The sequence below is a fragment of the Lagenorhynchus albirostris genome, chromosome 2 (assembly GCF_949774975.1).
Source record: "Lagenorhynchus albirostris chromosome 2, mLagAlb1.1, whole genome shotgun sequence".
NCBI lineage: Eukaryota > Metazoa > Chordata > Mammalia > Artiodactyla > Delphinidae > Lagenorhynchus > Lagenorhynchus albirostris.
Genome location: NC_083096.1, coordinates 23,158,924 through 23,186,142, shown reverse-complemented (window position 1 = coordinate 23,186,142; position 27,219 = coordinate 23,158,924). Strand labels below are relative to the sequence as shown.

Below are 27,219 nucleotides of genomic sequence, written 5' to 3'. Positions count from 1 at the left end.
TTGTGGGAACTCCTGCAGGCAGAAGACAACCCACGAGCACCCCCATCGCAGGGACATGTACCCACCCTCACCTCCCCCCACCCTGCTTCCCACACACAAAATCACCAATCATGGGCCATGGAAGACAAAACCGGAGATGAACATATATATAACCTCAATACACAAATCAGCAGATGACCAAGAGCCACTAAACGTTTGAAGACGGCCAACACAACGAAAGCCGCACACAGGAAAACCCAGGGACAGCTCTGGCTCAGAGTTCGGGGGATTGGTCACGGCGCCCTTCTTCCCCATGCCTTGATTCTCTAATAGGGGCAAGATAAATCTTATCTTTGGAGGAGATGGAGGTCGGGGGCATGGAGGAAAGAACAGCCAGGTAAGGAAACGGCAAGTGACCCTCTTCAGAAGTGGAAGGCAGAGGTTGGATCCTTCTGCCCCAAGTATTCTTCAAATCCAGATTTCTGGATCAGACTGACAAAAGAGGAGATTCCTGGAAATGCTGTCCGGAAGTCCCAGACAGTTGCAGGACCCGAAACTGCCTTATCAATATGTAAGCCAGAGAGGACCATTGCCGCCAGCTGGCTATCATTGAAAGGCTCAGAGCAGTCCTTTTATTAACCTCACGATTATACAACCTCAACATTTTACCATTTGTGCTTTTTTGGGGGGAACCCTTCCTATACTACTGTAGGGTCTATAAGTACCAAACTCATCAGAAGAACTAACACCTAAAGAAACACTATTTAAAAAGCAATAAATGCAAGAGTATATCCATAAAAACACCAAGTAGAGATACTAGAAAGTAAAACATGTAATGGCTAAAATAAAAAAGCCAATAAAAGGTGGAGTGGAGAGCACAGAGGACACAGCTGAAGCACTCATTAGTGAGCTGGGAAACTGAGCTGAGAAAATCTCTCACCAACCTGCAACAGGTTAAGGAAATAAACAGAAAGTTTTGAAATTGAGAGGATATTTCCAAAATGGAAAAAGGTAAATAGTCAAAGCAATGGTAGGGAAAATATTTTCCCAGAACTGAAGGCCCAGCTTTTTAGATGCAATGGCCACTTCGTACTAAGAAGAATGGTTCAGAACGAAACTGTAGCAGACACTGCCGGTTGTCCACAGAAGGCAGACACTGTTCCGGCCTTCTTTTGGGACCCAGGCTAGACTGCATCACCACCTCCCTTGTACCTAACATGGCATGTGACTAGTGGAATGGGAACCAAGTGCATATGTGCAACCTCTGCCTCGCTTGCTTGATAGGAAATCCCTGGGTGAGCTTTGGGCCCCCTTTGCGGTCAAACTTCCACACCACTATATACAAAATATCTAAACAACAAGTACCTACTATAGCACAGGGAACTATATTCAGTATCTTATAATAACCTACAATGGAAAAGAATCTGAAAAAGAATAGATGTATATATGTATGTATATAATTGAATCACTTTTCTGTATACCTGAAACATTATAAATCAACCATACTTCAACAGAAAAATAAAAAATTTAAATTAAAAAAATTTTTAATTGCGTTTTTTTGTGTCATCCTTCATCTCTTGATCAATTCTGACAGAGTGTTTGATTTTTTAAAAAACAACTTTTGAAAAAGAAGACTAAAGTTGAAGGGCTCACACTTCTTGATTTCAATACATATTACAAAGCTACAGTAATCAAAACTGTGTGGTACCAGCTTGAAAGCAGACATACAGAGCAAAGAATAGAATATAGAGCCCATAAATAAATCCTCGCATGTATGGCCCAAATGATTTTCAACAAGGATGCCAAGACCATTCAGTGGGAAAAGAACAGTCTCTTCAACACATGATGCTGGGTATCCACATGCAAAAGAATGAAGTTGAACCCTTACCTTACACCACATACAAAAATTAACTCAAAATGGATCACAGGCCTAACCATAAGAGCAAAAACTATAAAACTCTTCAGAGAAAACATAGGGGAAAAGCTTCATGAAACTGGATTTAAGAATGATTTTTTTGGTTATGACCAAAAGCACAGGCAACAAAAGTAAAAAAGGATAAATTAGACTACATCAAAATTTAAAACTTCTGTGCATTGAGGACACATCCAACAGAGTTGGAAACCTATAGAAAGGGAGAAAATATTTGCAAATCATATATCTAATAAGGGAGATAATATTCAAAATACAGAAGTCTTACAACTCAACAGTAAGAAAACTACTCAATTACAAAATGGGCAAAGGACTTGAATAGACATTTCTCCAGACATACAAATGCTGACAAGCATATTAAAGGATGCAACATTACTGATCATTTAGGGAAATACAAATCAAAACCACATTGAGCTACCATCTCACACCCTTTAGGATGACTACTATAAAAAAAAAAAACCCACAGAAAATAACAAGTGTTGATGAGGATGTGGAGAAATTGAAATCCTTAAGCATTGTTGATGAGAATGTAAAATGGTACAGCTGCTGTGAAAAACAGTATGGTGGTTCCTCAAATTTTTAAAAATAGAATTACCATACATACCCAAAATATCAATATATATTCTGGGTATATACCCAAAATAATTGAACATAGGACCTCGAACAGATATTTGTACACCCATGTTCATAGCAGCATTATTCACAATAGCCAAAAGGAAGAAGCAACCCAAGTGTCCATGGACAGATAAACAAAATGTGGTATATACATACAACGGTATATTATTCAGTCTTAAAAATGAAGGAAATTCTGACACATACTACATTACAACAAGGTTGAACCTTGAGGACGCTATGCTGAGTGAAATAAGCCAGACACAAAAGGACAAATACTATATGATTCCACACTTATATGAGGTACCTAGAACATTCCTCCAATTCACAGAGATAGAAAGTAGCATGGTAGTCGCCAGGGGCTAGAGGGAGGAACGAATGCGAAGTTGTTGTTTAATGGGTATAGACTTGCAGTTTTACAAGATGGCAAGAGATCTGGAGATTGAGTGCACAACAACATGAATTTAACACTACAGCTGAATACTTTCTCTTTTTTTATTAATTTTTATTGGAGTATGGTTGCTTTACAATGTTGTGTTAGCCTCCACTGCACAACAAAATGAATCAGCCATACACATACAGATATCTCCTCCCTTTTGGGCTTCCTTCCCATTTAGCTTACCACAGTGCATTAGGTAGAGTTCCCTGTGCCGTACAGTATGTTCCCATCAGTTGTTTATTTTATACATAGTATCAATAATATATATGTGTCAATACCAGTCTCCCAATTCCTCTCCCGCCACCTCTTTCCCTTTAGTATCCATACATTTGTTCTCTACGTCTGTGTCTCTATTTGTGCTTTGCAAATAAGACCATCTATACCATTTTTCTAGATTCTGCATATATGATTATATGATATTTGCTTTTCTCTTTCTTACTTCACACTGTATGATACTCTCTAGGTCCATCCACATCTAAAACATTCTCTTCAAAATGGTTCATACCCTTAAAAATGATTAAGATGGTAAATGTTATGTGTATTTCATCAAGTTAAAATAAATTTAAAAAACACAGCTTTTGGCTAGCTGATATTTTCTATTTTACCTTCATTTTTTATTTTACTGATCTCTGATTTCTGCTCTTATTTATTTTACTCTGTCTTTATACTTACCTTGAGTTTATTTTATTGTTTTTTGTCACTTCCCTGTTTTTTACCTATTTTTTTTAAATTGAAGTACAGTTGATTAACAATATTATGTCAGTTTCAGGTGTACAACAAAGCAATTCAGATATACATATATTTTTTTCAATTCTTTTCCATTATGGGATATTATAAGATATTGAATCTAGCACCCTGTACTATACAGTAAATCCTTGCTGTTTATTATCACTTTTTAAAAATTTTTATTGGAGTATAGTTGATTTACAATGCTGTGTTAGTTTCTGCTGTACAGCAAGGTGAATCAGTTATACACATACATATATCCACTCTTTTAGATTCTTTTCCCATATAGGTCATTAGAGTATTGAGTAGAGTTCCCTGTACTATACAGTAGGTCCTTATTAGTTCTCTATTTTATATATAGTAGAGTGTATATGTCAATCCCAATCTCCCAATTTATCCCTCCCTCCCTTTCCTCCCTGGTAACATAAGTTTGTTTTCTACTTCTGTGACTCTATTTCTGTTTTGCAAATAAGTTCATTTGTATCATTTTTAGATTCCACATATAAGCGATAGCATATATTTGTCTTTCTCTGTCTGACTTACTTTACTTGGTGTAGTAATCTCTAGGTCCATCCATGTTGCTGCAAATGGCATTTTTTCATTCTTTTTTATGGCTGAGTATTATTCCACTGTTATATATACCACATCTTCTTTATCCATTCATCTGTTGTTGGATATTTATTATCACTTCTTAAATATGGACATTATCTCACTCATTTTGAGGCTTTCTTCTTTTCTAATATAAGTATTTAAGACTATAAATTGCCCTTAGAAGGTCAATCTTGCTGGATTCCACAACTTTGAAACAAAATGTTTCCACTATCATTCAGTTCTGAGCATTTTAATTTTTTATTTAGTCTTTTTTTTTTAAAAGAATAACCATTTTTTAAAAAATCAAGGTAGGGACTTCCCTGGTGGTGCAGTGGTTAAGACTCTGGGCTCCCAATGCAGGGGGCCCAGGTTCAATCCCTGGTCCGGGAACTAGATCCCACATGCATGCCACAGCTAAGAGTTCCCATGCCACAACTAAGAAGCCATCTGCCACAACTAAGTCCCAATAAGACCAAATTAATTAATTAATTAATTTTGAAAATCAAGGTATAATTTACACACAATAAATTACACAGATTTTAAGTGTTCAGTTTGGTGAGTTTCAGCAGCTTGTAAACCCCCAAGTTATTAAAACCCCAAACAAGATGCAAAACATTTCCATCACCCCAGAAAGATGTCACATGCCCCTTCCAGTCAATACCTGCCCACCCACTCCTGCTGCAATTACTGTTCTGATTTCTATCACCAGAATCATATAGTATTAATACTTTGTAGTTGGCTTCTTTTACTCAATATGATGTTTTTAATATTTGTCTTTATTGTTATCAGTAGTTTATTCCTTTTTACTGCTGAGGCATAGTCCTTTGTAAGAATATAGTATAATTTGTTACCTATTAATGTATTAAAGGGTGTTGGGTGGTTTCTAGTGTTTGGATACTGTAAATAAAGTTGATATGATTCTTTCAGTCTTTTTAAGGAGCATGTTTTCATTATTCTTGAGAATATAGGAATGGAATTCCTGGATCATGGCATAGATGTACATATATAGTTTATAAGAAACTATCAAAGAGTTCTCCAAAGTAGTTGTTCCCTTTATAATCCCACCAGCAATGTAGAGGAGCTCCACTTCCGCTACATCCTCACCAACACTTGGAATTGTCAGCCTTTTTAATAGTAGCTGTTCCATTGGTATGAAATAGTATCTCATTATGATTTTAATTTGCACTTCCTGCTGACTTATGCTCCTGAGCTCCTCACATGTGCTTATAAGACATCCACACATTTTTTCTTTTTTTTAATTAATTAATTAAGTTTATTTATTTATTTATTTAGGCTGCATTGGGTCTTCGTTGCTGCATGCAGGCTTCCTCTAGTTGCAGCGAGCGGGGGCTACTCTGTTGCGGTGCGCGAGCTTCTCATTTCAGTGGCTTCTCTTGTTGTGCAGCACGGGCTCTAGGCGTGTGGCCTTCTATAGTTGTGGCTCACCGGCTCTAGAGCGCAGGCTCAGTAGTTGTGGCACACGGGCTTATTTGCTCCGCAGCATGTGGAGTTTTCCCGGACAAGGTCTCGAACCTGTGTCCCCTGCATTGGCAGTCAGATTCTTAACCACTGCGCCACCAGGGAAGTCCCATCCATACATTTGCTTTCCTGAGATGTCTATTCAAGTCTTTTGCTCATCTGTATTAGGTTGCTTGCTTGTTTAATGTTAACATATAGAAGCTTTTTATTGATATATAGTCTGGATTCAAATTCTTTGTCAGATACACCTGTTGCAAATATATTCTATAACTTGTTTCTTTGGCATCTTAATAGTATCATTTGAAAAGCACAAGTTTTAAATTTTGATGAAGTACAACTTACCAGTATTTTCTTTTACGGAAGCTCTCTTGATCATATAGACTGATACTTTTAAAACATAACTCAAGTTCTTTCTCTATGTCCTCATATCTTTGTGTTCAGACCCTCCCCAAGCTCTACCTCAGATGTTTCTCCAAGTTGAAGCACTCTAAATCATGGGTGTCTCCTTCAAATTCGTGTTTTTTCACTAGCATGTGGGTTTTTGAGTATAATAGTATTATCACAAGAGGGTTCCTCTGCCAGGCCCATCAGGATGTGCAGTTTCCACTTCCACTGACACCTCAACTCTCTCTGTGTTCTTGCCTTCTTTTTTTGTGTGATCAAAATGTGGAAAGCCCTCTGAGGCCTTGCCTGTTTTCTCCCTATTTTGTCTCTTTTTCCTCATAAGGTCTGACTAACGTCTACAGTTTATGGTGAATGTGTTAATTTGCTAGTTAATCTTGATGTCCGTATCTTCTCCTATGAAAGATATCCTTCCCTCTGAAGTCTCTCTCTGATCAATACTACACCATTTTGCTGTTGGAAAATCTGATGGCAAATTGATTCTTGTTTCTTTGTGTGATCTTCTCTTTCTTTACAAAGGTTTTTACAATTTTCTCTTTATTTTTGGTATTCTTACACTTCTGTATGAGTCTACGGGTGGGTTTTTCCTTTTCTTTTCTCTCTGGAATTCTGTGCATCTTAATGTCTTTCATGTTTGTTGCCTTTTTTTTTTAATTTTGAGGAATTACCTTCATTATGTCTTTTTTCCTTTTTATAATTTTATTTTTTTATTGAAGTAGAGTTGATTTACAATGCTGTGCCAATCTCTGTTGTATAGCAAAGTGACTCAATTATACACATATAGACATTCTTTTTTTTTAAATACTCTTTTTCATTATGGTTTATCACAAGATATTGAATATAGTTCCCTGTGCTATACAGTAGGATCTTGTTGCATTATTTCTTGAAATATTTCCTTCTCTCCATTTCCATTCTTCTCTTTCTGGGATTCCTATTATTCAGATATTAGCATTTCTATTTCTGTCTTTAATTTGGTAGGTGGCAATGCCAATACCCAAAACAATGCATTCTGGAGAAGGATCAGGGTTGTGGAAAAACAGGAAGAGTTCATTGTCTTTATTTTAAAAGTCATGTATTACTTGTTTAATTTAAAGCAACTCTATTTGCAATTAAAGTATTTATGGAAAATAAGAGAATAAACTTTTTCAAAAACAAACAAAAGCACAATATACATACAAAATCTGAAAAATATAGCAAAAACATAACTCAGGATAAAGTATATAGATTTAAATACACATTGGAAAAAAGATAAAAATAAGTGACAACTCAGGGAGGGAAGGAGGTTTGATGATGAAGCGGAACTTTCATCTTTTGTTCTGTACATGTTTGTATTCTCTAAATCAACCCTGCCCAAAAGAAATATAATGCAAGACACGTATGTAATTTTTAATTTTCTACTGGCCACGTTTTATTGTTTTATTGAAATATAGTTGATTTAAAATGTTGTGTTAATTTCTGCTGTACAGCAAAGTGATTCAGCTATACGTATACTGTGTGCATTTTTTTAAATTTCTTTTCCATTATGGTTTATCACAGAACACTGACTATAGTTCCCTGTGACTACTAGCCACACTTTAGAAAAAGAAACATAAAATTAATTTTAATAATATATTTTATTTAACCCAATATTCCAAAATAGTATCATTTCAACATGTAATCAATATAAACAATTACTTATGAGATATTTTACTTTATTTTCTTCATACTAAGTCTCCAAAATCCAACGTGCATTTACACGTACAACACATCTCAGTTCCAACGCACTGCATTTCAGGTGCTCGGTAGTCACATGCGGCTAGTGGTTGCTGTACTGAACACAGGTCTAGATATTTTACAAAAAGGATGTGTTTGTATACCATGTGTGAAATATGAAAACTCCGTATAGATAAAATAAATATAAATAACACTGTCATCTCTCCAAACAGACCAACAAAAGTATGGTTCATCTATATTATAAATTTGCCTGCAGCCATTGAAAGAAATGATATCTCTGGGATATTAAAAAAATGTAGATTATAATACGTACATAATACGATCTCATGTGTGTGCGTGTGCGTGTGCATGTGCGTGTGTATGTATACAGAAAGGATATGGCAGGATATAGGAGGAACTGTAAACAGTGATGACCTCCAAAGTGTGGGAACAGGAACAGGGAAGGATTGATTAAAAGCTTTTACTCTTTATTCTATTTATGCCTGTATTAGTTAATTTGTTGTTTGTTTTTGTTTAGTTTTATCAAAGGAAAGCCACAGTAAATCCCTTAAGCTCAGTCTCTCACACACACACCCTTCCCCCACAAGACAACAATATGCGGCCTCAGGGGCTCCTCAGGCATCTCTGGAGGTCCTGAGAGGTGGTAAGCAGGTGGGGACACATCTCCTTACTCAGACTCTGTTGCCCATCCCCCCACATACCAGGAACTGGGGTTCCTTTGGAGCTGGCTAGACAACTAAGAGAAAATTGAGGGTGCTTGAAAAACAGGGATCTGATTAAATAAACATCTTCTGAGGGCTGCTAAATGTCAGGCATCAAGCTGGCATAGAGAAAAAAAGTTGGGCAAAACAGAGTCTCTGCTAAGGAAGAGCTGAAACCTAGCGAGGGGCCAGCTCTGGCCACAGCTGGCTGCAGTAGGAGGAAGGGCCTAAGACAACAGAGCTTTCAGCACAGAGACGAGGATGGAGGAGACAGCAGCTTACCCTGTAAACTGAGAGGGAAAAGGCAGAGGTTCAGTTATCTTCCTGGCTTGAATACGAGGTGACCTTAAGCACATCCATTCATCTCTCTGTGTCCTCGTTTTCTTACCTGAAAATGAAAGCATGTAACTTAAAAAGCGAACCCAGAGCACTGAGCACAGGATTGAGTCTGCCCTGAGAGGGGAGGGCAGCTGCCATGCTTCGAGGGGGCCCAGGCCCCGTGGAGGTGTTTGAGCTGAGAGCCCCAGCTGACAGCTCAGCCAGGAGCCAACTGCAGCCACCGAAGGAAGCCTCTGAGCCGACTTCAGCCTCATCCCCCTCTGACTGCGACCACCTGAGACCCTGGGTGAGACCCACCTGGCTGAACCCAGCAAACCCCCAGAAACATGACAGGTAATGATCATAAATGACTTTTATTGTTTTTCACCTCTTCGTTTTGAGTGGTTGATTATGCAGCAATAGATAACTACAACAGGGAAGTAGCAAGAGGTCAAAGGACAGCAACAATTGAATACCCCATTTAAATTTATTTATTTTTTTTTTGCCCTACACGGGCCTCTCACTGCTGTGGCCCCTCCCCTTGCGGAGCACAGGCTCCCGACGCGCAGGCTCAGCGGCCATGGCTCACGGGCCCAGCCGCTCCGCGGCATGTGGGATCTTCCCGGACCGGGGCACGAACCCGTGTCCCCTGCATCGGCAGGCGGACTCTCAACCACTGCACCACCAGGGAAGCCCTGAATACCCCCCATTTACATGAGCAACCTCCATTCAGCTCCAGCCAATTGTAGCCACGTGAGAATGTAAGGGCCCAGTGATCTCACATTTCAACATTTTCAAGGAATATGTTGAAATCCAGGCTTTTATGAGAAATATCCAGGTTTTGAAATGTTGACAGATAGTTCAAAACAATGTTAAGCCTATTCAAGACAATGTCGTAGGCCAAATGTGGCCTTCGGGCCACCAGCTGTCTGGGTCTGGTTCGGCAAAGTGGAGTGACTATTGTCTGCCTAGCCCCTTCTTTCTCTGGGGACATCCCTCACCCCATCCACATGGCTGTAGGGAAGCCCCCATGTTCTTACATGACTGTACCTCTGGGTCCCTGTTGATTGGTCCAGGGGTGGGCATCTGACCCACAATGGTTTCATCAGAATTCTCAACCGGAATATCTTATGCAAAACAGAGGAAAAAAGACCCTCCTCCTGGTGGTAGGAGCCATAAAAAAGAGAGGTCAAGAGACATCAGTGGCCTTGATCTCTGCCTATGTGGCAGAAGCCGGTCTCCTATAAGAAAGATGCTCTGGAGAAGCAGAGACAAGAAGCAGACAGAGTCCCAGAGGCATCTCAGTCCCTAGATCCCACCATCTCTGCTGTCCATCTGCATTTAGTCCTTCCCATGGTCTGGTTAATTCTTCCTTCTGTTCTGTAGATACCCCAGTACCCCCCTCCCCCAATTCCCCTTTTGGCCTATCTTTTTTCAAGCCGGGTTTCTGTCACGTATAATCAGAAAGTTTTTTGTTTGTTTGGTTGGTTTTTTTTTTGTTTTTTTTGTTTTTTTGTTTTTTAGAAAGTTTTAATACAGGGATTCAACAGAGAGGTTTGAGCAGGATAGACGTCATGACCAAACTTGTTTTTAAAAAAGCAATGGACATGTTGAAAGAGGGTGAGAAGAATAATGCTGCGGGGCGAGGTGGTGAAGACGATAGCAGAGGGAGGGAGAGAAAAGAACAGGAGAGGCAGTAGACAAGGCTTAAACGACCAAGGGATGAGCAAGCCTCCAGACCTGTCGGGTTCACGTTCTTACATGAAAACTGGTATTAAAAATACCTAGAGACACTGCCGAGGCAAGTGAGAGCAAGGGGCACTGAGCAACTCTGTGCCTCCCTGAGGAAAAATAACTAAACACGGGCAGAGGAGGTCCTACAAAGCCTGAGGCCAAATGGCATCATAGGCACTCTGGGTAAACTTGCTGGAAGGAGCTCAGGAAAAACCATCCAGATGCTTCGGTCAACTTCTCAAGATGTTCTTTAAAATGCTCGGAAAGGTGGAAAGCCTTGTCTGCCAAAGAGAAAGGAAATTGGAGAAATGTCAAGAGTGGACAAGGCCCCTTATAAAACAGAAATGAAAACTTTTATTCCTCCCAAAATGGAAACAAAAAGAAGTTCAGGGATTTCAACCACCCAAAAAGCCTCCTATGGCCTCTTTCTCGTCTTCTGAGTACCACCCCCAAACCACAGGAGATCCTGGTCTGTCTATTGGCAATGAAGCAAAGAAACTGGGAGAGATGTGAGTGACAGTGCTGTGGATGGCAGGCAGCCTGAAAAGAAGTCTGTTCAGAGGAAGGAAAAGTACCGAAAGGATCTTGCTGCATCCTGAGGCAAAGGAAAGCTGATGTGGCAAAAAAAAAAAAAAGGAGGCTGTCAAGGCTGATCCAGACAAGAAGAAAAAGGTAGAGGAGGGGCTTCCCTGGTGGCACAGTGGTTGAGAGTCCGCCTGCCGATGCAGGGGACGCGGGTTCGTGCCCCGGTCCGGGAAGATCCCACATGCCGTGGAGCGGCTGGGCCCGTGGGCCATGGCCGCTGAGCCTGCGCGTCCGGAGCCTGTGCTCTGCAGCGGGAGAGGCCACAACAGTGAGAGGCCCACGTACCGCAAAAAAAAAAGAAAAAAAAAAAGGTAGAGGAGAACGAGAAAGAAGGAGAGAAAGATGAGGAAGAGGAAGATAAAGACAACTAAGTTGAAGATGATGATGATGAATGAAGTGGTTCTAGGGCAGCATTTTTTTTCTTGTCTATTAAGCATTTAACCTCCCTGGACACAATTCATTTTTTTTTTCATTCCTTTTAAATTAAAAAAAAAAATTGAAATGTAAAGCTGGGCAAGATTTTCTTTTAAACTGCCCCTTTTTGGAATGCGGGGTTATTGTTAACAAGAGTTCCCAAATAATTTTTATACAACCCTGTCCTGGTGATATTTTCCAAGGCCACTAACCTTACCTGGTGTTGTATACGGGTTGTGACCCAGCATGGGAATTCAAAGCAGGTTCTTGTAGCTGCAAAAGACAAATTAATTATATAGGGGCACTGTCGTTTTTTCAGTTGTCTCTCATGCAGCTTATACGAAATAATTGTTCTGTTACTGAACTCTACTCTGTAATTAGGGGTCGGGGGAGTTGTAACAGTTTTGTGACAGCTTGAATGCTTCTAAGTAAATATAATAGTTTATTAGTTTTTTGAAAAAAGAAAATTATTTTATGGCATTATAATGAGAAGCAAACAAAATAATGTTTGGGAAGGCCCATTGTAAAACACAAAAATCTATATAAATGTGAAGGAACCTTATTATTAAACAGGTGGGCTGTGCAGAGGAAGTGCCAAATGTGGATTCATTCAACAAAATATTCTGAGTGCTTGGCACTGTTCCAGGCACTGAGAATATTACTACAGGCAAAATTGATAAAAACCCCTGCCCTGGTGGAGCTTACATTTTGGTGAAAGCGACAGACAATAAACATATACATGTGTATGAAATATGCTTAGGAGTAATAAGTGCAAAGAAGAACACAGCAGGGCAAGAAGTTGAAGATGGCGTGCAGATGAAGCATCTTAGCTGGGGTCATCACAGTGATGTGTGAGCAGAAGCTGAACGAAGAGAGGGAGTGAGCCCTGCACCCACCGGTAAAGACTGTTCCGGGAAACGTAAATGCAGATCTCCAAATCTCCAAGGTGGGAGTGAATTTGTGGCGTTTGAGGAACAGGCAGGAAGCCGGTGTGGCTGGGGCAGCTGGAGCCCCCAGGAGACGGAGGCCATGAAGTCAGGGTAGCAGACAGGGCTCAGATTCAGCCACAGGAAGAATTCTGGCTTTTATTCCAAGTGTGATGAGAAGGCTTTGGAAGGTTTTGAATGTCGAAGTAACACAGGTTGAGATCTAAAGTGACCTCACATGCTTTCATGGGGAGAAAAGACTGCGGGAAGGCCAGCAGGGAAGGGGACTGTCTCGGAACCACAAAAGATGATGGCGGTCCAGACAGTGGTGCTGTGTTGATGGGAAGGTGGTGGGAAACTATTGAGGTCATGGAAGTCAGGATTCAGTGACGGATTGGGTGTGGAACAAAAGAGAAAAGGAGTCAAGTTGACTCCAAGGCGTTTGGCTTAAGCAACGTGGAGAACCATGGACCATTTCCTGAGGTGGAAAGTACTAGGGGAGGTTTTGGACATCACTGGATATATATATGACATCCAAACAGAAATATCGAGTAGGCAGTAGAATATACCTGGCTCTCCTCAGTGTTCTACGGCAGGAATTCTTTTCTTTCTTAATTGAAGTATAGTTGATTTACAATGTTGCGTTATTTCTGCTGTACAGCAAAGTGATTCAGTTATACATATTATATATATATATATATATTCTTCTTCATATTCTTTTCCATTACGGTCTATTACAGGAAATTGAATATAGTTCCCTGTGGCATATAATAGGACCTTGTTGTTTATCCATTCTATATATAATAGTTTGCATCTGCTCGTCCCAAACTCCCAATCCAACCCTCCTCTTTGGCAACCACAAGTCTGTTCTCTATGTCTGTGAGTCTGTTTCTGTTTCGTAGACAAGGTCATCTGTGTCATAATTTAGATTCCACATACAAGTGATATCATATGGTATTTCTCTTTCTGACTTACTTCACTAAGTATGATAGTCTCTGGGTCCATCTACGTGGCTGCAAATGGCATTGTTTCATTCATTTTTATGGCTGAGTAATATTCCATTGTGTGTGTGTGTGTGTGTGTGTGTGTGTGTGTGTGTGTGTGTGTGTGTGTATATATATAAAACACATTTTCTTTATCCATTCATCTGTTGATGGACATTTAGGTTGTTTCCATATCTTGACTATTGTAAATAGTGCTGCTACGAACATAGGGATGTATGTATCTTTTTGAATTATAGTTTTGTCTGGATATACGTAGGGCAGGAATTCTTAACCTTTGTGTGTGCACCCAGGACCCATTTGTCGATCCAATGAAGTCTGTGGACCTCAAATGCAATGGTAGCTTCTAGATACACTATCAGGCAAGTTATCTAAGTCACAAAACAGAAAGCCCCACAGAGCAAATTAAGATGCTTGAATTGTGAGGCTTATTAAATCCATCTGAAACACCTGATTGAAACTTCCTGCAGCAGGGAACAACATGGGATGCATACCATACCCAGGACAGGCTAGAGGTGAGGTGGACCACACCATCTAAACCTGGGGTCATGCAATGTTCATTTTCTGTCTCTCTTTCTCTCTGCTTCATCATCCAACCCCACTGATAGTGGGGTTATGAAGACCAGAGCTGAGGATGCTCGAGGCTACTCAACAGAGAGTATCTGGAGCCAACTCACAGTCACGTATCAGAAAGACACAGGGGCAACTATGCCTGGCCACAACCGTAGCTTGCCAATCAGCCGCTGAACAGACGTGGGTTTTATCTGCAATTCTTGGGCAGAGCGTAGGGGAGCCAGAATGGGACCATAGCGTTATCACCAGTGAGTGGCCATTAGGGAGGACATAGTTGTCAACCCAGACGTCGAATGATGATGCCTTTTGGTTTCTCTCCAAGCAAAATTCTTTTATTTGTTCCATCATATATTCCACTTAACTCTATTTATCTTCAACATATCTAACAGGTCACTACTTAAGCTTCTTGCCTATGTCCCACAACCTTCTTGCTTACTCAGCATCCATGTCTCAAAAGCTACTAGCTTTCTTCTCCTAACAAGTTTTGTTTCATTCATCCCATTTATTTTTCTTGTCCTCTATAGAACTGAAGAGTCTCAAAGACAGCACACTCTGTTACAGGGTTTTAAACGAATAAAATTAAATGCATAGAATTTTAAAAGAAACCAGTTATATAAAAACACAGTTCTACATTAAAAAACAAGATCTAGTAGCAGGTCTCTTAACTACCGCAATTTAAGTAGTGATGAGCTTAATACTGAGTTCTCTCCAACAATCGCAAAGTGATAGGAAAGCACCTGTGCTAACTATTGCTGACAAAGTCACAGGTATTGCTAAGACTCCCAGAATCTGTATCCATGCATTACAATTCATAATGAAGGCGATGCTAGATTTCAGTTAGTATTGGGTCCCAACGGTCTGCGGACTGCAGTTAGAACGTCCGCCGAGGGCCAGCCCAGGTTGACCTCTCTTTGGCAGATCAACCACATTCCCGAGCCAGCCCAGCGCCTTCCAGACCTGTCCGCCCTCAGGGGAGAGAGTATACACGTATTAAAAAGAGAAGAGGCTGGAATTAGTTGTGAGAGCACGTAAGCCTTCCTGGGGACAAATGGTTAAAGGTGTGGCGGCGCTTCGTCCTTCAAAGAGCTACAGGCGCCGGGTAAGCCCGGCCTAGGCCCGCAGCCAGGGTCGAGCTCCCGCAGCCTCAGGCGCCGGGGAAACACCACCCCACTGCCGGCAGGGGGCGCGCGCGCCGGCAGCCCCGCCACGTGAGCGCGGACGCCGGAGCGTGCCCGCCGCCAGGCATCAGTAATCTATCCAGAGCGGCGGGTGGCCTACGCGGCTTGCTCGGAGGCGGCGGCGGCTGCGTCTCTAGACGCTCGTGCGCCAGCGGGGAGCGGACCGGCGGGCGAGGCGTTGGTAGCAGCAGGGGGTCTCCAGGTAGCGGCGTCGGGCTCCCGGAGCTGCAGCAGCTCGAAGAGGAGGATGGCGGAGTCATCGGACAAGCTCTACCGGGTCGAGTACGCCAAGAGCGGGCGCGCCTCTTGCAAGAAATGCAGTGAGAGCATCCCCAAGGACTCGCTCCGGATGGCCATCATGGTGCAGGTACGGGCGGAGAGGCCGCTTTGTGCGAGGCTGGGGCTTCCGCGCGTCCGGGGAGGGTGGGGGGAGGGCTGGTCGGGAGCTGCAGGCCGGGCCGGCCCTTTCGAGCCCGCGCGGGGCCTGCGGGCGCAGCTGCTTCCTCTCGTCCCCTGTATGGCCCGCCGGGTGGACCCTTCTGGAAGGTTTTGCTGATCTTGCAGCAAAAGCCCGGGAAATACGGTCAGGAGCTGGTGGTGCCTTTTACTTTGTAAAAATAAGCAGCCGCTTCTGTCCTTATTTCTGGGTTTGTTTTATAGCCATTCGCCTTGGGAAGAAAACGTACGCGTGGCCTTTTGAAGCTAGTCTGGTTTTGACCTAACCTTATTCTGGAAGATTTTTGTCCTACATTGATGGTGGCGACTGGCAAGTGAGGGTTGTTTTTTTTTAATCTATTTTTGGCTATCATTTCAACACCCACTCTCATTTTTTTTTAATTATGCAAAACTATGCAAGTTGGTGTCATTTCAGTGCAGTGCATTCACTTTTGGCTTAATTTATGGTTTAACATTTTCCTCAAACTTTCCAAGTTCACAGACACGTCCTCCTGATGCCTTTGCAGCTCTCTGGTTTGAGTAAGAGTGGCTCTTGGGGTTTCTCACCTGGGCTTCTTGACAGATTTGGGATTTCCCTCCGGTGGTCCCTGAGGCTTGCCCGATGGCGGGAGGGGTGTTGGAGTGAGGTAGTGTGTCTGGAGGTTCCTGCCTCCTTCAGCTCCTGTCTGCCTGCCTAATCAGGGTTCCCACCTGCCCTGTCTTCCCCACTCCCAACAGAAAGCCTTTATCCAAGCTTAGTGCTCATGGTCAAGGTACCTTGATTTTCCTTCCAGGCGGTGAGGCAGTATGTGTTTTATGAATGACGGGATGGTACTGCTGGATTTGCAGTAGTTACTGGCTGGAGGGGAGTGGGTACCATAGTGTACTTAGGCTGTCTCATTTCATACTATGGCAGGGACTGAGGTTGTCATCTTGGAATCAGCCTCAGGGCCACCTAGCTCAGTACCTGGCACACAGTACTTACTCGTTCAGTCAACACTCGCTGAGCAGCTGCTAGGTTCCGGGCACTGTGTTGGGTACTAGGGGCACAAGGAGAGACTCCACGCCTGGGAGCTTCCAGTTTGGTTAAAGGGGTGATGACTGGTAAACATTGCTCTACAGAGGTGGGTGCCACCTGATGGAGCTGTTCCCTAGGCATGACGTGCCCAAGATGGGAGCTCACCACAGAAGTGGCAGGAAGTTGAGGATGCAGAAGTGGGCAAGGCCTACCATTTGAGGCGCTATATCTCCTGCAGAGCATCTTTTCACCCTAATGTTTGGGCCACCGATCCTATGAAGTTGCTGTTAGTGCAGGGGCTCTTAACCTGGAGTCTGTGGGATGGCAGATAGAACTCAAGAGGTCCATGAGTTTCCGTGAGAAAAAATATGCATCTCTATTTTCACTAGACTTAAGTTACAATTCATTACTTCCCACAATTATGAATGTAACCTGCAAAGCAAAGGCGCATTAGCAGTACCTGTGATTTTTGTCATCAGTAGTAGTTACTGTTATTTTCACATCGCTTTACAGTTGTTGGGGATTTCTTAAAATAACCATTTACACTCATCGCTACAAGATCACAGTAGTTATTGAAGTGGGTACTGTGTCTCGTTATTTAATACTTTAAAGCTTGTAGATTACTGTATCCCAGTAAACATTTTAAATGTTTTGATAATTATTTCAATGTCATTGATTTCGTTTGTGAGCGTATGTATTTTATCGTGCATTTTAAAATGTTAGTCTGAGAAAGGGACATCCGTAGCCTTCACCGGACAGCCAAAGATGACGTTCTATTGGGAAAGACAGAAAACCTCAGTCCAGCCAGTGTGTGGAGACAAGGACACTGGTGAGGAGTGAAGAGGTGGGTTGGCTCTCTATCGGAGTCCAGGCGGTAAGAAAGTCTAACATTCTGGATCCTTCTTGATAGTGAAGGAAATTATTATTAAAATTAAGTGTGGTTTTCTCTAAGTGTAACGGGGGGTGGGGTTTTAACTCAGAATGTAACATTGGTCTTGTAGGCTGAGCTGGTGAAGGCCAGAAAGAAAGAAGCCATTCTTGCCCGCCCGCCCCCGCCCCACTTCCCTTGGATTTAAATACCTTCTTTTACATTTTGTATGGGAGGATTGTTCTCTGAGTATCAAATACCTGATACTTTAGCTGGCATGCTCTGGGGCAGCCTCGAGGGGATGAACTGGGCCTTCCAGCCTTTTGACTTGTTGGTGTTCTTGGAAGGACCTGCAGCAAACTGCGTGGTGACTTTCTTCGTGCTAGTGGTCATTCCGCTCTCTGCAGGGTAGTGGGCCGTGGTATGGCCTCCTTTCATGGCCCGTTTCTCTGGAAACAGACTGAGTGGCTGGGTAAGGACCCTGGTACGTGGTAGGCGCTCATGTTTGCTGAGTTTACAGCGAAGGATTCGGCTGCTTCCGGAGCCAGTAGTCTTGTGCCCTTGGTCCAGTTCCCTTCTGGCTGCATCATTCTCAGTCCTAAGTTCTAAAGTAAAGCCTTGCCTTGGTTAAGGGGTCTTTCGTCTTTTGGGGGAGGACGGTAGCCCTAACAGTCTCCCAAGCCTGTGCCGTGAGTACACCCTTGTGCAGGCCTCCTCTCTGGTGTCTGGCAGTGCGCCAGTGGTTGGGGGCATGGCACCCAGACCGAAGTTTAAGGGGTAAGTGTCAGGCCCCAGCAGAGCCAGGGAGAAATGCCACGGCCATGAGTTCCAGTCGGGGGCAAAGCCGCTGAGCCACATGCCCCCCTTTGCTCTTAGAGCAGGCTTAGACGGGGGCCCCAGGGCAGGAAGACCCAGGTCGAGGCCACCACAGACGTTGTAACAAGACGTCCAGATGCTTAACGAGGTGTCGGCTGCCTTGGTGAAAGTTTGAGAGCCAGGGCACAAGTCTACTCTCTGAAATGCCGTTTGTAGTCTGGTTGGGGGTGGGGAGGGCTGTCTCAAGTTTGGAGGGAGCGTCTTTTCCACGGCAGGAGTTCCTCCATCCCACCTTTCTTCCCCCTTCCTTCCAGACTTGGGGCATTCCGCAGACACTGTGTGCCCGCCGTGAGCTGGCGTTGCCAGTTGCTAGCAAGGCAGGCATCGTGCCTCTCTGGGAGCTTCTAACCCGACGCAGGACACAGACGTTGATCAAATAATAACCCAAATGGCTCTTGACTCTCGGGGGGGCATGGGAAGGGGTGTCGTGGGACCTGAGGAAGTGCTGTTCGCCGCAGGTAGGGCTGGGGCACGTTCTGGGCCCAGGGAACAGCCGATGCTGCTGTAAGCCCAAGCTGCTTGGTGCTGAAGAGTCCTTGTGCCCCAGCCTTATTAACCCTACACTTTATTTAATACCGTATATTAAATCCAGAGAGAGGCCGCTCACCTAGTAGGAGAGGGCCAGTTGGAGATCTTGTCACTGCTTTTTCAGAGTCCTTCCTCTGTCTGCACAACTCCATCCTCAAAGTTCTGCATGGTATTTATTTTTAATGCTGTTTTATGCCATCTGCTTGACATTTAGACTTATGTTCTATCAAAGCAGATGTTTGGGGCCCCTCTTGCTCCAGTCAGACCGTTTGTATATTTTTAAGTACCTCTTCCTGCCGAGCAGCGTAGTGGAAAGAACCGTGGTCACTGTTTCAAGTTGAGGCCGAGTCACTTGCTGCCTGTCTGACCCCCACCCCCATACAACTGTGAAATAACGGTGCTGGTTCCCCAGAGACAACTGCAGGGTGTCCCCTGGTGGCTGGTGAGGGGCAGGAGGGACCTCCCAGCTGCTGGGGGTGAGGTGACACCCCCCCCCCGTCCCTCTCCCTCTCCCTCGTAGAAGTCCTTCATCCCACGCACATCTGCGTGGCTCGCTGCCGGCGTGACGCTTCTCTGACACGTTTGCTTGGCCTGGCGCCTGAGCTTGGACTTGTTCCGCATTGTTCTAAGTGCACAGAGCCCTTTGGGCCTGGCGGTGGCGCCTCTCCACGTGTGGGCGTGCGGGACGCAGGACTTGCGTCTCCTGTGCCCTCACCGAGCTCTGGGCTGAGCCTGTGACTGAAGCACGGCGGCGACTTTGGTAACAGTACGCTGAACTCTTAGCCAGAAAGGCGGTCAGTCCCGAGGGATGTCCTGGTCCCTGTCCCCAGGGCGGGCTCGGCAGGCAGCTTTCATAGCTGAGGGGTGGGTGCTGATTGCCCATGTTGGCAGCTTTTCCTCTGCGGCGTCGGGGAGTGGAGAGGAGGCTGCCCTTGGTTTACAGGTAAGCGAACGGGGGGGCTAGGATGCCAGGTGCTGAGGGCCGGGCCTGAGGCTCACTGCGCTTTCTCCTCCTCTGGTTGCGCCCTTCTAGTCGCCCATGTTCGACGGAAAAGTCCCGCACTGGTACCACTTCTCCTGCTTCTGGAAGGTCGGCCACTCCATACGGCACCCTGACGTCGAGGTGGATGGGTTCTCCGAGCTCCGCTGGGATGACCAGCAGAAGGTCAAGAAGACGGCTGAGGCTGGAGGAGTGACGGGTGCGTGCACACCGGGGAGGTGCGGGGGTCGCCCCAACCCCTAAAGTTTCCTGGGTTGTGGGGGGAGGGGGAGCTTTTCTGTGGCAGCAAAGAAAAGGTCCTTCACTTACCCCTCTGTTATTTCAGCAGCGCCTCAGGGACCCAGTGTTCTGTTTGGTGCAGGATATTTCTCCAGATGCTTGAAATGTAGCCTTTACATTTGTTGCGGTTGTTACCTTCAATAGACCTTGTTTTTAGAGTAGTTTTAGGTTCACAGCAAAATTAAGCAGAAAGTACAGAGGGTTCCCATGTACCCACAGAGGCATGACCTCCGCCACTATCAACATCCCCCAGCAGATGGTCCATTTGTTACAGTCACTGAACCTACACTGATACATCATTACCCAAAGTCCATAGTTTATATTAGTCATCACTCGTGGTGGTGTACATCTTACATGGGTTTGGGCAAATGTATAATGACATATATCAATCATTATAACGTCGTACAGAGTATTTCCACTCCCTTATAAAATTCCTCTGTGTTCCACCTGTTAATCCCTCCCTCTGCCAACCACTGACATTTTTCCTATCTCCATAGTTTCATCTTTTCTAGAATGTCACATAGTTAGAATCAAACAGTGTGCAACCTTTTCAGATTGGCTTATTTCATTTAGTAATAATGCATTTAAGGTTCCTGCATATCTTTTCACGGCTCAATAACTTACTTCTTTTGGGCACTGAATAATATTCCATTGTTGGGAGGTACCACAGTTTATCCATTCACCTATTTAAGGACACCGTGGGTGCTTCCAAGTTTTAGCACTTATGAATAAAACTACTATAAACATCCATGTGCAGGGTTTTGGGTGGACCTAAGTTTTCAACTCACGTGGGTAAATACCAAGGCACACAATTGCTGGATTGTATGCTAAGAGTATGTTTAGACTGCAAGCTGTCTTCTAAAGTGGCCAAACCATTTACATTACCACCAGCAATGAATGAGAGTTCCTGTTCCTCCACGTTCTTACCAGCATTTTTTACCAATGTTTTGGATTTTGGCAATCTAAAATGTTCGTAGTGGTATCTCATTTTAATTTGCGGTTCCTTAGTACCATATGATGTTGAGCATCTTCTCACATGTCTGTCTGCCATCTGTATATGTTCTTTGGTAAAGGGTCTGTTCAGATATTCTCCCGATTTTAATCAGGTTCGTTTTATTGAGTTCCTCATATAGTTTGTAGAACAGTCCTTGATCAGATGTGTCTTTTGCAAGTATTTTCTCTCGGTCTGTGGCTTGTCTTTTTTATTCTCTTGGCACTGTCTTTCACAAAGTAGACATTTTTGATTTTAATAAAGGCCAGCTTCTCAAATTATTTCTTTCATGTACTAGGTCTGGTATTGTATCTAAAAAGTCATCACCATACCCAAGGTCATCTAGATTTTCTCCTGTGTTATCTTCTAGGAGTTTTATAGTTTTGTGTTCTATCAATACATTTAAGTCTGTGATCCATTTTTTTTTTCTCCCAAAGACTGGGTGTGGGAGTACTATTTAGACAAATCAGTGATACACAGTATTATTCTGAAAACAATGTTTGTTTGTTTTTAAATGAAAGCTTCTTTATTTGTGTTGGGTCTTCCTTTCTGTGCGAGGGCTTTCTCTAGTTGCAGCGAGCAGGGGCCACTCTTGATCGCGGTGCGTGGGCCTCTCGCTGTCATGGCCTCTCGTTGCGGAGCACAAGCTCCAGACGCGCAGGCTCAGTAGTTGTGGCTCACGGGCCTAAGTTGTTCCGCGGCATTTGGGATCTTCCCAGACCAGGGCTCGAACCCGTGTCCCCTGCATTGGCAGGCAGATTCTCAACCACTGCGCCACCAGGGAAGCCCCTGTGATCCATTTGGAGTTAATATTTGCGACAGGTTTAATCTGTTGTCTAGATTAAATTTTTTTGCATGCGGATGCCCAGTTGTCCCCGCACCACTTGTTGAAAAGGCTGTTCTCCACTGTGTTGCCTTTGCTCCTCAAACGTCAGTTGATTGTATCTGTGTGGGTGTACTCCTGGGCTGCATTCTGGCATATTTATCAATTTGTGTATTTCACCAGTACCACACTGTATTGATTATATAGCTTTATAGCAAGTCTGGAAGTCAGGCAGTGTCAGTCCCCTGACTTCGTTCCTCTTCAATGTTGTATTGGCTGTTCTGGGTCCTCTGCCTCTCCATATAAGCCTTGGTCAGTTTGTCAGCATCCGCAGACTTGCTGAGATGCCTTTAAATTTTAAACAGTTTTTTTTTTGTCCCCTTTTGAAGATCTCCTGAGACTGAATTCTCATTTCTCTGCCTTGCTGTGAACTGACCCAGTTTAACCTGTTGTTGTGACTCCAGGCTGTTGATGAGAACAAAAAGTTAAATCGTCCCAGATCCTGTAATTCAGAAAGAACTATCATTAATGTTGCGGGTGTCTTATTAGAAAATTATTTTCTATTCAAATTTTTTTTTTCTTTTTCTTTTTTTTTTTTTTGCGGTACGCGAGCCTCTCACTGTTGTGGCCTCTCCCGTTGTGGAGCACAGGCTCCGGACGCGCAGGCTCAGCGGCCATGGCTCACGGGCCCAGCTGCTCCGCGGCATGTGGGATCTTCCCGGACCGGGGCACGAACCCATGTCCCCTGCATCGGCAGGCGGACTCTCAACCACTGTGCCACCAGGGAAGCCGTCTATTCAAATATTGATGCGTGTGTGTTTTCATTCCTGCAGAAGTGGGATTCTACCTTAGGTATTAACTTTTTTTAATGTTCAGTCACCTTTTCTTGTGATAAAGTATACATAACACAATATTTACCATCTTAACCATTTTTAAGTGTACGTTTCAGTGGTGTTAAGTGCATTCACATTGTTATGCAGTCATCACCACCATTCATCTCCAAAACTTTGCCATCTTCCCAAACTAATACTCCATACCCATTAAGCACTAATTCCTCATTTACCTCCCCCCAGTCTCTGACAACCACTCTTATTTCTGTCTCTATGAATTTGACTACTTCTAAGTACCTCATATGGGTGGAATCATACAGTATTTGTCCTTTTGTGTTTGGCTTATACTATATTTGTCCATTTGTGCCTGACTTCCTTCACTCCGCCTAATGTCTTCAGGGTTCATTCATGGGGCGTGTGTCAGAATTTCCTTCCTTTTTAAGGCTGAATAATATTCTGTTGCATGGCTATACTAGATTTTGTTTATGCATTCATTCATTGATGGACACGTGCGTTGTTTCTGCCGATTGGTGAACATTGGTATACAGATATCTGTTCCAGACCCTGCTTTCCGTCCTCTTATGAATATACCCAGAAGTGGAATTGCTGGATCATATAGTTATTCTATATTCAATTTTTTGTGTAAACTGCAGTACTGTTTGCCACAGCAGCTGCGGGATTATACATCCCCACCAGCAATACATGGGGTTCTGATTTCTCCACATCCGTATCAACACTTTTATTTTCTGGATTTTGGCGGGAGGGGAGGGGAGGTTGGTTTTTCAGGATTTTTTCTTTTTAGTAATACTCTTCCTAATGATTTGAAGTGGTATTTCATGGTGATCTTGATTTGTACTTCCCCATACCTACCTATTGCATTATACAGCTTAATATTTACTCTTCATGTTAAGTTACAGATTTCCATCGTTATTGTTAAAGGTACGTAGTATTCACTTCTTGAGGTCTTGCTCAATTTTGCGCATCGTTCACGTATTTGACGTATATTAATTTCATTGAATCCTTGCCCCAGCCCTTTACCAGTTTTTCCAGTTGAGGAGCTGAGACACCTAGAGGTTAGGTAAGTGGCCCAAGGTTATGCTGGTGGTAAATGTTCGAGCTGAGATTCAAGTCTAGACTCTCTTGCTTTTGAAACTAGACTTTAAACCATTTGGCTCCATTACACATAGAGCTGCCGCAGATTTCTGGTATATCCTGGGCACCTGTCCAGTTTTTTCTTTAATTCCAAGAGGGGGGGAAATACTGCTGAAAGAGAAAGTATTTGAAGGCCTTCTGTGTGTGTGCCAACTTGCCTTTCAGAAAGGTTGTATCAGTTCCACTTGTACCAACAGTATGAGATGTACCCATTTCTCCACTTCCACACCATCCCTAAGTATTTTCATTCCTTTTCATTTTGCTCCTAGTGACATGGAACATTTTGTCATGTGTTGATCAGTCATTTGTGTTACTTTAATAGTTGTGTGTGTCTTTTCCTCATTTTTCTCTTGGGGTATTTTTCTTTTCCTTAGTGAAGTACAAAAGATACTAATTCTTGGTCTCATGTTTTGCAAATATTTTTCCTGGTTTGACATTTTTCTTTTAGATAGGTTATTTTCTGTTTCATCATATTGAAGCTTCATCTTTGACTAAATGTTCTTGTCATATCTGTTTTCTCACTTGAAGTACCTGGTTTTTTTTGTTTTTTTGTTTTGTTTTGTTTTTTTGCGGTACACGGGGCTCTCACTGTTGTAGCCTCTCCCGTTGCGGAGCACAGGCTCCGGATGCACAGGCTCAGCGGCCACGGCTCACGGGCCCAGCCGCTCTGCGGCATGTGGGATCTTCCTGGACCGGGGCACGAACCTGCGTCCCCTGCATCGGCAGGCGGACTCTCAACCACTGCGCCACCAGGGAAGCCCAGAAGTACCCGTTTTGGGTATTTTGAATAAAGTATCTGTTTTTGGTATTTTGAAATCTTTCATCCGGAATTTTAAAAATAATGTACATACAGTTATATGCACAAACTTTACGTGTACAGTTCAGTGGGTTTTGACAAATGCATACACACATCTAATATTCACCCCATCAAATTTCTGTACCCGCCACCCCCAGAAAGGTCCCTTATGCCCTTTCCGAGTCATCTTCCGCCTCAGCAAGGTAACCACTGTTCTGATTTCTATCCCTTTGGATTAATTTTGTGTGATTTAGAGTTTCAGGGAGAAAGGAATAGTATCTTTTTCTCTCATAAGCTGCTTTCGCTCAGCATAATGTCTGTGAGACTTATCCAGGTTGTCTCATGTGTCATCAGTTCTTTTCTTTATTACTGAGGAGTAGTCTCTTGAGTATATCACACTTCGTTTATCCATTTTCCAGTTGGTAACTTTTAAGTTGTTGACAGATTGGGACCATTACAAATACAGCTGCTACGAACACTTGTGTACAAGCTCTGTACGTACATGTGCTCGTTTCTCTTGGGTATATAGCTGGGAATGGAGTGGTAGATCATACGTTAGATGTACGTTCAGCTTTCTAAAGAAGGTGCCAAACTGGTTTCCAAAGCGGTTGGACCATTTTACATTGCCACCAGCACTGTTTGAGAGTTCCTCCACACCCTTGTCAGCACTTGGTATGGTCACTCTTTTTGATATTAGCCATTACAATAAGTGTGTAGTGATATCACGGTTTTAATTTGCATGTCTTTATTATTGAGTTGTAAGAGTTCTTAGAATATTCTAGGTGCGTGTCCTCTATTAGATATAAATAATGCAAATACCTTCTCCCATTCAGAGGTTTGTCTTTTCGTTTATTTACTGACTTTTTAAAAAATTTATTTATTTTATTTATTTATTTTTGGCTGCATTGAGTCTTTGTTGCTGTACGGGCTTGCTGTAGTTGCGGCCAGTGGGGGCTACTCTTCATTGCGGTGCGCAGGCTTCTCATTGCAGTGGCTTCTCTTGTTGCGTAGCCCGGGCTCTGGGCGCGCGGGCTTCAGTAGTTGTGGCTCTTGGGCTCTAGAGCGCAGGCTCAGTAGTTGTGGCGCATCGGCTTAGTTGCTCTGCGGCATGTGGGATCTTCGCAGACCAGGGCTCGAACCCGTGTCCCGTGCATTGGCAGGCGGATTCTTAACCACTACGCCACCAGGAAATCCCTACTGACATTTTTTGAAGAGCAATAGTTTTTCGTTTTGATGAAGTCCAATTTGTTGTTTTTTTGTGTTTTTTTTTCTCCTTTTTGGGGTAGTAATTTCTGTCTCTTAAGAAGTCTTTGCTTACTGTTTAAGGTTATTGAAGGATATGCTCCAGAACTTCTGGGAGTTTTGTAGCTTTAGCTTATCTTAAATTATTTAATTTTATTTATCTTAAATTAACTTTTGTGTTAGCTGTGAGGCACACGTTTTTTGTTTTTTTTTTTCCCATGTGGCTATTATTTTGTTCCAGCACCATTTGTTGAAAAGACTTTGGCTTCCTTATCAAAATCAGTTGATGATAGGTCTGTATATGGTCTCGATATTTGTTTCCACTGATTTATGCTACTCCACTGTCTTAATGATTGTAACCTCAGAGTAAGTTATGAAGTCTTGTAGTGTAATTCCTCTAAATTTGTTCTTTTTCAATAGTATTTTGACCGTTCTAGGTCCTTTGTCACCTCCTTACAAATTTTGTGGTAAACTTGTCAATTTCTCCCTCGAAAAGCTTGCTAGGATGCTGATTGGCATTGCATCAGATCTGTAGATCAAACTGGGGATTATTGACATCATAGTAAATTGAGTCTTTCGGTCCATAAACATGATATTCATTTCTTCTTTAATTTCAGCAAAATCTTGTAGATTCAGTGTAGAGAGAGATCTTGTATGTCTTATTAAATTTATCTCTAAGTATTCTGTGTATTTTAATGCTGTTTAAATAGTAGTGTGCTTTAATTTCTTTTTCCAGTATGTTTATTGCTAATATATAGAAATGTTTTATATTGACCTTGTGCTCTGCAACTTTGCTAAATTCACTTAATAGTACTAGTAGCTTTTTTGTAGATTCTTAAGACTAATCCCAGTTACAATCATGTCATCTACAAATAGAGATGGCTTTACTTGTTCTTTTCTACACTTACACATTTTGTTTCTTTTTCTTGCCTACTGCATGTATTAGAGCCTTCAGTACAGTGTTGTCTGTGGTAAGAGAAGACAGCCTTGCTTTATTCCTGATCTTAGGAGAGAAACATTCAGTCTTGGAGGTTATTTTTATATAAGAAAAGAATCTAGTTTTTGTCCCAAATGGTTGGC

The 27,219-nt window shown here is 43.0% G+C and overlaps 1 protein-coding gene across 1 annotated transcript in view; it reads left to right on the top strand.

The window, feature by feature from the left end:
- Positions 1-15,372: 15,372 nt before the first annotated feature.
- PARP1 (poly(ADP-ribose) polymerase 1) overlaps positions 15,373-27,219 on the top strand; it is a 42,050-nt gene continuing 30,203 nt past the window's right edge. Inside the window, exons 1-2 of the mRNA XM_060128071.1 lie at positions 15,373-15,668; positions 20,060-20,225. Coding sequence (XP_059984054.1) covers positions 15,549-15,668; positions 20,060-20,225 — 286 coding nt within the window. The 5' untranslated portion in view covers positions 15,373-15,548. The remainder of the gene's footprint in view (positions 15,669-20,059; positions 20,226-27,219) is intronic.